At 35.7% G+C, this 11,208-nt stretch overlaps 1 protein-coding gene across 1 annotated transcript; it reads right to left on the bottom strand.

Moving 5' to 3' along the window:
- Window positions 1-484: 484 nt before the first annotated feature.
- LOC132548682 (perlucin-like protein) lies at window positions 485-10,950 on the bottom strand. The gene is made up of 4 exons (XM_060212563.1): window positions 10,831-10,950; window positions 9,282-9,372; window positions 2,656-2,887; window positions 485-521 (listed from the first exon to the last, which is right to left on the bottom strand). Exons 1-4 carry the CDS (start codon window positions 10,948-10,950, stop codon window positions 485-487), a joined length of 480 nt encoding a protein of 159 aa, XP_060068546.1.
- Window positions 10,951-11,208: the final 258 nt, after the last annotated feature.

Genomic DNA, 11,208 nt, shown 5'->3' with positions numbered 1-11,208 from the left:
AAAAAAAAACCCAAAAAAAACTGGAGAAACCAGTTCTGGTTTATTTCGTCAGTTCGTTTATGATTAAACATCGCCGCATCTAAAATTGTTCAACAGACACAAAAGTGAATAGCACCTTTCAAAAACAAAATCACAGTTAGATGAAGAAGAATCGGACAACGCATTAAATGCATCATACAGCTGATCTTTAAGGACATGAATGTTGGAACCCCAGAGACGACCGAGGGGAAATTTGACCAGAGGTAGTGTCACCATTTAGATGTGGCGGGGAGTGCTCTATATTGTAAGGTGATCAGTCGTGTCATCAACTCCTTTGTTGTAACATTTACAAGATTTCACCCTGAAGTTCACGTTTTGATTGTGTTATTCATTTTAAACCTTGCTGTGTTAGCTAAATCATTTGACGATGTTTCAAATTTAAAGACATTTACTTTATTTTAAACGTAATTACAACAAATATTCTCGGTCGTCCAACGGTCCAAATTTATCCTATAATCCCTGGTCCAGTTGTAGTGTTACCACTGAAATGAAATGGTTCAATCATTTTAAATACTTGGTCATTGTGTAATTAATTATTCTATATTTCAGTGTATTTTAATAGCTTGTGGAAAACCACATTGTAATCTATAACAAAAGGCAATAACATAAATCCCAAAAACAAGTAGCTTTGATTACAAGTAATCCAAAACCATGACATTTACACCAACAGTGTACAGTCCACAGACTGTAACACAGATGTAATTTACACCAACAGTGTACAGTCCACAGACTGTAACACAGATGTAATTTACACCAACAGTGTACAGCCCACAGACTGTAACACAGATGTAATTTACACCAACAGTGTACAGCCCACAGACTGTAACACAGATGTAATTTACACCAACAGTGTACAGCCCACAGACTGTAACACAGATGTAATTTACACCAACAGTGTACAGTCCACAGACTGTAACACAGATGTAATTTACACCAACAGTGTACAGTCCACAGACTGTACCACAGATGTAATTTACACCAACAGTGTACAGCCCACAGACTGTAACACAGATGTAATTTACACCAACAGTGTACAGCCCACAGACTGTAACACAGATGTAATTTACACCAACAGTGTACAGCCCACAGACTGTAACACAGATGTAATTTACACCAACAGTGTACAGCCCACAGACTGTAACACAGATGTAATTTACACCAACAGTGTACAGTCCACAGACTGTAACACAGATGTAATTTACACCAACAGTGTACAGCCCGCAGACTGTAACACAGATGTAATTTACACCAACAGTGTACAGCCCGCAGACTGTAACACAGATGTAATTTACACCAACAGTGTACAGCCCGCAGACTGTAACACAGATGTAATTTACACCACAGTGTACAGCCCGCAGACTGTAACACAGATGTAATTTACACCAACAGTGTACAGCCCGCAGACTGTAACACAGATGTAATTTACACCAACAGTGTACAGCCCGCAGACTGTAACACAGATGTAATTTACACCAACAGTGTACAGCCCGCAGACTGTAACACAGATGTAATTTACACCAACAGTGTACAGCCCGCAGACTGTAACACAGATGTAATTTACACCAACAGTGTACAGCCCACAGACTGTAACACAGATGTAATTTACACCAACAGTGTACAGCCCACAGACTGTAACACAGATGTAATTTACACCAACAGTGTACAGCCCGCAGACTGTAACACAGATGTAATTTACACCAACAGTGTACAGCCCGCAGACTGTAACACAGATGTAATTTACACCAACAGTGTACAGCCCGCAGACTGTAACACAGATGTAATTTACACCAACAGTGTACAGCCCACAGACTGTAACACAGATGTAATTTACACCAACAGTGTACAGCCCACAGACTGTAACACAGATGTAATTTACACCAACAGTGTACAGCCCACAGACTGTAACACAGATGTAATTTACACCAACAGTGTACAGCCCACAGACTGTAACACAGATGTAATTTACACCAACAGTGTACAGTCCACAGACTATAACACAGATGTAATTTACACCAACAGTAGCTTCAAGATGGCCAGTGGGTTACATAGGTAAATATTTTAATTTTTGATAATGTCATATCATTACCTACGTCGAAAGTGCCAAATTTAGATGCACTTTCTTACTTACGAAGGAATCGAATGTGCTTTTATCTAAATTGGTTTTTTTTCGTTATGATTTTTCTTTTTACTTCTAGACACTTGAAAAAGTGAGTTTAAAAAACAAATGCATATTTTTGCCGAATTCATTTGAAATATCAAAACTTTAAAATGTTTTTATTTTCACGTGAAGGTTTGAAAGTCCGTTCTGCGATAAAAGTTCCAGCAACCGAGTTGTTCAAGGCGGATCACAGATGCAATTAGTTGCTTTAATTGGACTCATTAACCGTCTATAATTTCTGCACTAAATACTCGCGGTGCTCGCTGAAATTAGTTCCGCCAGAAACAGAACAAGCGCGCGATATTCGTATGGATGGATAAAGTACTTCCAATTAACCGAAGTCGAATTGCTTTATCCGACAGTTATGAGCTATATCGAGTGTGGTTGTAGGACAAAGATAAAAAAAAATTACATACATCTTGTCGCACTTGGTGATTTGATGTATTATCGATACTTACAGTTTCTCACAAAGGTAGTATGTGGACTCTCGGGGCCTGCACAGTTGGTCGGACCAGACCAGGTCATCGTTCTCCCACATTAACATAAGGCAATTACGGGTGTTGTTTATTTGAGGCTGTCCTGCTGCCCACCTTGAAAAAGGACCGACGGGCGCACCGGTCTCTACCCAACGGAATTGCCCCTCGAAATAATAGTCCGACCCACCGATGAAAAATCGTTCATAATGCCAATCTGTATACCAAATAACAATGCATGGATATTAACTAGCTGAAGAGGTTCAGAGGGATGGTTAATTTACTGTCAAAGACGTTGTAGAATTATCAGGGATACGCTTGCCTAAATAAAATAAAGAGAAATGCTGATTCAGATATAGCTTTTAGTAAAGGTAGATTAAATGAAGGATAAAGCTTTTTAATGGTTTAGTTTAGGGGTATTTGAATGAGGAAGTCTACTTAGGGTTCGGCTTTACTGAATCATATTATGGTTAGTGTTAAGTTTGATTGAATAGTGACTGAAGAGAAAGTCTTATTATGGTTAGTGTTAAGTTTGATTGAATAGTGACTGAAGAGAAAGTCTTATTATGGTTAGTGTTAAGTTTGATTGAATAGTGACTGAAGAGAAAGTCTTATTATGGTTAGTGTTAAGTTTGATTGAATAGTGACTGAAGAGAAAGTCTTACTATGGTTAGTGTTAAAGTAGATTGAATAGTGACTTAAGAGAAAGTCTTATTATGGTTAGTGTTAAGTTTGATTGAATAGTGACTTAAGAGAAAGTCTTACTATGGTTAGTGTTAAAGTAGATTGAATAGTGACTTAAGAGAAAGTCTTATTATGGTTAGTGTTAAGGTAGATTGAATAGTGACTTAAGAGAAAGTCTTATTATGGTTAGTGTTAAAAAGGCGTCGAATGAGAGTTCGATGACCGACCATTAACAACCTGAATTGCGCTCACTTCAGTTTTAAAAATCTCGTCATAGGGTTGATAGGGTCAATTGAAGCAGCTGAAGAGTGATAAGGCTTTGGAGAAGAAAACAGAGGTTGTATTTAAGGGTTTGGGTTAGAAATTAATTATATAAGGAATTAAGGTGTTTGGTTGAGTATACGGTTTACTGAATACTATATACAAAGATAAAGTCGGGGCTTAAGTTAATAGAATTGGCAATACAGATGGAATATTATTTGTAAGGAGTGATTTTTAGGGTAAGAGGAAGATAAATAAGCAATACAGATGAAGTGTTACAAGTCTAAGAGTTCGGGATAATTTTAGTGTTATATAAATGTTAGTAAACATACAGATGAAGGATTGTTATTTCTTCCGTTAATTGGATAAGAAATAGAAAGTATGAGTCAGTAAGTTAGTGTTAACTGAATAAGGAATACAATAGATGACCCATTTGGGCGTTAAGAACCGTTTGTTACCACGATCACGTCCACATAGTCTATAAAACGGTCTACCATTACAGAGTCATCAGAAGAAATTAAACAATGTGTTTGGAGTGTACGTATACTATATCACTGATCATTCTGTGTTAGGAGTGTACGTGTACTGTATCACTGATTATTCTGTGTTAGGAGTGTACGTGTACTATATCACTGATTATTCTGTGTTAGGAGTGTACGTGTACTATATCACTGATTATTCTGTGTTAGGAGTGTACGTGTACTATATCACTGATTATTCTGTGTTAGGAGTGTACGTGTACTATATAACTGATTATTCTGTGTTAGGAGTGTACGTGTACTATATCACTGATCATTCTGTGTTAGGAGTGTACGTGTACTATATCACTGATGTGTTAGGAGTGTACGTGTACTATATCACTGATCATTCTGTGTTAGGAGTGATTATTCTGTGTTAGGAGTGTACGTGTACTATATCACTGATCATTCTGTGTTAGGAGTGTACGTGTACTATATAACTGATTATTCTGTGTTAGGAGTGTACGTGTACTATATACTGATTATTCTGTGTTAGGAGTGTACTGTGTGTAGATCATTCTGTGTTAGGAGTGAGTGTACTATGATATTCTGTGTACTATATATCACTGATCTGTGTTAGGAGTGTCTGTGTTAGGAGTGTACGTGTACTATATCACTGATTATTCTGTGTTAGGAGTACGTACTATATCACTGTACTATATCACTGATCATTCTGTGTTAGGAGTGTACGTGTACTATATCACTGATTATTCTGTGTTAGGAGTGTACGTGTACTATATCACTGATTATTCTGTGTTAGGAGTGTACGTGTACTATATATGATCATTCTGTGTTATGTACGTGTATATATCACTGTGTTTAGGAGTGTACGTGTACTATATCACTGATCATTCTGTGTTAGGAGTGTACGTGTACTATATCACTGATCATTCTGTGTTAGGAGTGTACGTGTACTATATCACTGATCATTCTGTGTTAGGAGTGTACGTGTACTATATCACTGATTATTCTGTGTTAGGAGTGTACGTGTACTATATCACTGATCATTCTGTGTTAGGAGTGTACGTATACTATATCACTGATCATTCTGTGTTAGGAGTGTACGTGTACTATATTACTGATTATTCTGTGTTAGGAGTGTACGTGTACTATATCACTGATTATTCTGTGTTAGGAGTGTACGTGTACTATATCACTGATTATTCTGTGTTAGGAGTGTACGTATACTATATCACTGATTATTCTGTGTTAGGAGTGTACGTGTACTATATATCACTGATTATTCTGTGTTAGATTATTCTGTGTTAGTGTACGTGTACTATATCACTGATTATTCTGTGTTAGGAGTGTACGTGTACTATATCACTGATTATTCTGTGTTAGGAGTGTACGTGTACTATATCACTGATTATTCTGTGTTAGGAGTGTACGTGTACTATATCACTGATCATTCTGTGTTAGGAGTGTACGTGTACTATATAACTGATCATTCTGTGTTAGGAGTGTACGTGTACTATATCACTGATTATTCTGTGTTAGGAGTGTACGTGTACTATATCACTGATCATTCTGTGTTAGGAGTGTACGTGTACTATATCACTGATTATTCTGTGTTAGGAGTGTACGTGTACTATATCACTGATTATTCGGTGTTAGGAGTGTACTATATAACTGATTATTCTGTGTTAGGAGTGTACGTGTACTATATCACTGAAGATGTACTATATCACTGATTATTCTGTGTTAGGAGCGTACGTGTACTATATCACTGATTATTCTGTGTTAGGAGTGTACTATATAACTGATCATTCTGTGTTAGGAGTGTACGTGTACTATATCACTGATCATTCTGTGTTAGGAGTGTACGTGTACTATATCACTGATTATTCTGTGTTAGGAGTGTACGTGTACTATATCACTGATTATTCTGTGTTAGGAGTGTACGTGTACTATATAACTGATCATTCTGTGTTAGGAGTGTACGTGTACTATATCACTGATTATTCTGTGTTAGGAGTGTACGTGTACTATATCACTGATTATTCTGTGTTAGGAGTGTACGTGTACTATATAACTGATTATTCTGTGTTAGGAGTGTACTATATAACCGATTATTCTGTGCTAGGAGTGTACTATATAACTGATTATTCTGTGTTAGGAGTGTACGTGTACTATATCACTGATCATTCTGTGTTAGGAGTGTACGTATACTATATCACTGATCATTCTGTGTTAGGAGTGTACGTGTACTATATAACTGATTATTCTGTGCTAGGAGTGTACTATATACTATATTCTGTGTTACTGATGTATTATCTGTGTGTTAGGAGTGTACGTGTACTATATCACTGATTATTCTCTGTTAGGAGTGTACGTGTACTATATCACTGATTATTCTGTGTTAGGAGTGTACGTGTACTATATCACTGATTATTCTGTGTTAGGAGTGTACGTGTACTATATCACTGATTATTCTGTGTTAGGAGTGTACGTGTACTATATCACTGATTATTCTGTGTTAGGAGTGTACGTGTACTATATAACTGATTATTCTGTGTTAGGAGTGTACGTGTACTATATCACTGATTATTCTGTGTTATTCTGTGTTAGGAGTGTACGTGTACTATATAACTGATTATATCACTATAACTGATTATTCTGTGTTAGGAGTGTACGTGTACTATATCACTGATTATTCTGTGTTAGGAGTGTACGATTATTCTGTGTTAGGAGTGTCTGTGTTACTGATCACTGATTATTCTGTGTTAGGAGTGTACGTGTACTATATCACTGATTATTCTGTGTTAGGAGTGTACTATATAACTGATTATTGTGTTAGTAGTGTACTTGTACTATATTACTTATTATTATTTGTTAGGGGTGTACTATATAACTGATTATTCTGATATCTGATTATTCTGTGTTAGGAGTGTACGGGTAGTATATAACTGATTATTCTGTGTTAGGAGTGTACGTGTACTATATGATTATTCTGTGTTAGGAGTTATACTATATCTGTGTTTAGGAGTGTACGTGTATATATCACTGATTATTCTGTGTTAGGAGTGTACGTATACTATATCACTGATTATTCTGTGTTAGGAGTGTACGTGTACTATATCACTGATCATTCTGTGTTAGGAGTGTACGTGTACTATATCACTGATCATTCTGTGTTAGGAGTGTACGTGTACTATATCACTGATTATTCTGTGTTAGGAGTGTACGGGTATTATATAACTGATTATTCTGTGTTAGGAGTGTACGGGTACTATATAACTGATTATTCTGTGTTAGGAGTGTATGTTATAACTGATTATTCTGTGTTAGGAGTGTACGTGTACTATATAACTGATTATTCTGTGTTAGGAGTGTACGTGTACTATATCACTGATTATTCTGTGTTAGGAGTGTACGTGTACTATATCACTGATTATTCTGTGTTAGGAGTGTACGTGTACTATATCACTGATTATTCTGTGTTAGGAGTGTACGTGTACTATATCACTGTTATTCTGTGTTAGGAGTGTATATATATCACTGATTATTCTGTGTTAGGAGTGTACGTGTACTATATCACTGATTATTCTGTGTTAAGAGTGTACGTGTACTATATAACTGATTATTCTGTGTTAGGAGTGTATATACTGTGTTTAGGAGTGTACGTGTACTATATAACTGATTATTCTGTGTTATGTATTCTGTGTTTAGGAGTGTACGTGTACTATATCACTGATATTCTGTGTTAGGAGTGTACTGATATATTGATTATTCTGTGTTAGGAGTGTACGTGTACTATATCACTGATTATTCTGTGTTAGGAGTGTACGTGTACTATATCACTGATTATTCTGTGTTAGGAGTGTACGTGTACTATATCACTGATTATTCTGTGTTAGGAGTGTACGTGTACTATATCACTGATTATTCTGTGTTAGAGTGTACGTGTACTATATCACTGATTATTCTGTGTTAGGAGTGTACGTGTACTATATCACTGATTATTCTGTGTTAGGAGTGTACTATATAAGTGATTATTCTGTGTTAGGAGTGTACGGGTACTATATAACTGATTATTCTGTGTTAGGAGTGTACTATATAACTGATTATTATGTGTTAGGAGTGTACGTGTACTATTTTACTGATTATTCTGTGTTAGGAGTGTACTATATAACTGATTATTCTGTGTTAGGAGTGTAATATATTACTGATTATTCTGTGTAAGGAGTGTACGTGTACTATATAACTGATTATTCTGTGTTAGGAGTGTAATATATAACTAATTATTCTGTGTTAGGAGTGTACGTGTACTATTTTACTGATTATTCTGTGTTAGGAGTGTACGTGTACTATATAACTGATTATTCTGTGTTAGAAGTGTACGTGTACTATATCACTGATTATTCTGTGTTAGGAGTGTACGTGTACTATATCACTGATCATTCTGTGTTAGGAGTGTACGTGTACTATATTACTGATTATTCTGTGTTAGGAGTGTACGTGTACTGTATCACTGATTATTCTGTGCTAGGAGTGTACTATATCACTGATTATTCTGTGTTAGGAGTGTACGTGTACTATATCACTGATTATTCTGTGTTAGGAGTGTACGTGTACTATATAACTGATTATTCTGTGTTAGGAGTGTACTATATAACTGATTATTCTGTGTTAGGAGTGTGCGTGTACTATATCACTGATTATTCTGTGTTAGGAGTGTACGTGTACTGTATCACTGATTATTCTGTGTTAGGAGTGTACGTGTACTATATCACTGATTATTCTGTGTTAGGAGTGTACTATATAACTGATTATTCTGTGTTAGGAGTGTACGGGTATTATATAACTGATTATTCTGTGTTAGGAGTGTACGGGTACTATATAACTGATTATTCTGTGTTAGGAGTGTACGTGTACTATATCACTGATTATTCTGTGTTAGGAGTGTACTATATTACTAATTATTCTGTGTTAGGAGTGTACTATATAACTGATTATTCTGTGTTAGGAGTGTACGTGTACTATATTACTGATTATTCTGTGTTAGGGGTGTACTATATTACTGATTATTATGTGTTAGGAGTGTACGTGTACTATATTTCTGATTATTCTGTGTTAGGGGTGTACTATATTACTGATTATTATGTGTTAGGAGTGTACGTGTACTATATTTCTGATTATTCTTACTGAAAAGAACTTCCAAGAGGTCCGATAGGAAGTCGTGCTTTTCTTCATTGTCATCTGAGAGAAGCCATGCTCCCCTATCCCTGCATCTTCTCTAAAAACATGATATCATATGAGAAATAAATTAGAGACAAAATTTTAAAAAATAAACAATTGAACAGAACACTTTTATTTTTGTAATATCCATGATTGAAAACATCAAACAAGTCGATAAAAACATACATTCAACAGACAGATAAACGTACAACACTGGGCTTCGAGTGATGGTTGATGAAGAATATGGGGATGTTTTTTGGTCATAATATTGATCTCAGTAGGTAATGTGCTTGATTCCGATAAGTAGTTTTGGCGCGTCGCTTCGTTGTTATTTACATTTGCCTAATTTCGGAACGTAACATAACTTACCGAGATTGACCAAAATTTACATGGTTGGTCAATAAAGTAATAGAAGCTTACCTTTTTGTAATTTTGTCTTTGTTCAGTTTTTGCTCAATTTTCCTTAAATATGAATTTGAATTAAGATTCGGTACCTTTTTTATTCCTTGTTTGTATACTAAGGAATCGATCTTTTATAATCTTAAAACATTAAATGTCCTGTTAATAACAGGATGAAAAAGGAAGTAAAGTCAAGTTAGGAAAAAGACGGTGATTATGCAGACAAAAATTTACAAAAAAATACAACAGAAGTTATTTGAACCTTTATTAAGCACCATTGAAGGAATCATACTAAGGTACTATGAGAGATCCCACGTGAGTAGACAGGTTGCCACTAAAGTAGAATTCCCAGTCCGAAGTGAGAATCTAGCCCTAAGTATGTGTGAAAAAGTTTCATAAGCAAACACAAAAGGGATTATACAACTGGATGAATACGTTCGGTTGAAAATATCTAAAGTAAGAGCAAGATTGTTCCTGTCGTATACGACGAGAGGAGGCCGGGACACCTTACTCAGTTACGGGTAGGGGATGGAGGAGCCGAATGTGGCATGAACAATACTTTCTTTTTTATTTTGCTGCCAAAAAGTAATGGAGATGAATGCAGACATTTGAAAAGTTATGTACAACTTTCTATGCTACACATTGACCTCTCTTCAAAATTATGCCAAAAAAATGTATTTTCCATTTATTTTTGATAATGAAAGAAAAGAAAACGAACATGCCAACAATATCATAATAAAACTAAAAATTGACATAATTACGGCAAAATATGAACAAAAGAAAGATTAATATGGAGACTTCTTACAAAGGGGGAACACGATATGGGGTTCCGGAAGAGTAAGCGTCCTTTGCTGCGTCAACGACACGCAGCATGTAAACCTTAGTTATTCCATATAAGCACTGTCAGTAAAGGGTGTGCTACCAAACATTCAATTCGTACATAAGAAAACAATAGCAATATTTGACTAAATTCCTTACTTTAATTAAGCTGCTAAAACACTGTAAATCCTTTGTGTTGTGAAAACCTTAACAGAATCTCTCCGTGGTAGTTTGGAATCCGGTGACACAATGAGATATAATGACCTTTGATTAACATTGTTGTAAAAAGAATACTTACTTCTGCATCATCCCAAGTTGTACGGTCATGACCAAAATAGATGCAATCTTCCTTAAACTCGGCCCATCCAGGTTCGCATTTACGAGCCCTGACCACGGCCACAGCTACCAATAAAATCATATTACCAAATAAGGTAGGGATGCTAATCACTTATCCTTGAGATGTTGCCACGACAAGCAAGAATTCATGTCGAGATTTTTATCTCATTTAATGACTTTTTACCATTTCTTACAAACGATATCTTTCTTTAAGGCTAAACATTTTGCCATGTTTTGCGAAATATAATACGTTTGAATGTTAATGGTAAATGTTTCTTGTAGCATGACATATTGATGAAAACATATTTACTTACCTACTAAAGCTAAGACAAGGGTGCAA

Source organism: Ylistrum balloti, unplaced genomic scaffold (assembly GCF_031769215.1).
Source record: "Ylistrum balloti isolate Yb309-2 unplaced genomic scaffold, AGI_CSIRO_Ybal_v1 Utg370024, whole genome shotgun sequence".
Classification (NCBI taxonomy): domain Eukaryota; kingdom Metazoa; phylum Mollusca; class Bivalvia; order Pectinida; family Pectinidae; genus Ylistrum; species Ylistrum balloti.
Note: the sequence above shows the minus strand (reverse complement) of the source record. Positions and strands in the feature narration are given on the sequence as shown.

Coding starts and splice junctions, on each gene's coding strand:
- LOC132548682 (XM_060212563.1), bottom strand. CDS start 10,950: ATGATTTTATTGGTAGCTGTGGCCGTGGTCAGGGCTCGTAAATGCGAA. Junction 9,373..10,830: donor CAACTTGGGATGATGCAGAA/GTAAGTATTCTT, acceptor TCATGTTTTTAG/AGAAGATGCAGGGATAGGGG. Junction 522..2,655: donor TACTACCTTTGTGAGAAACT/GTAAGTATCGAT, acceptor ATTTCATTTCAG/TGGTAACACTACAACTGGAC.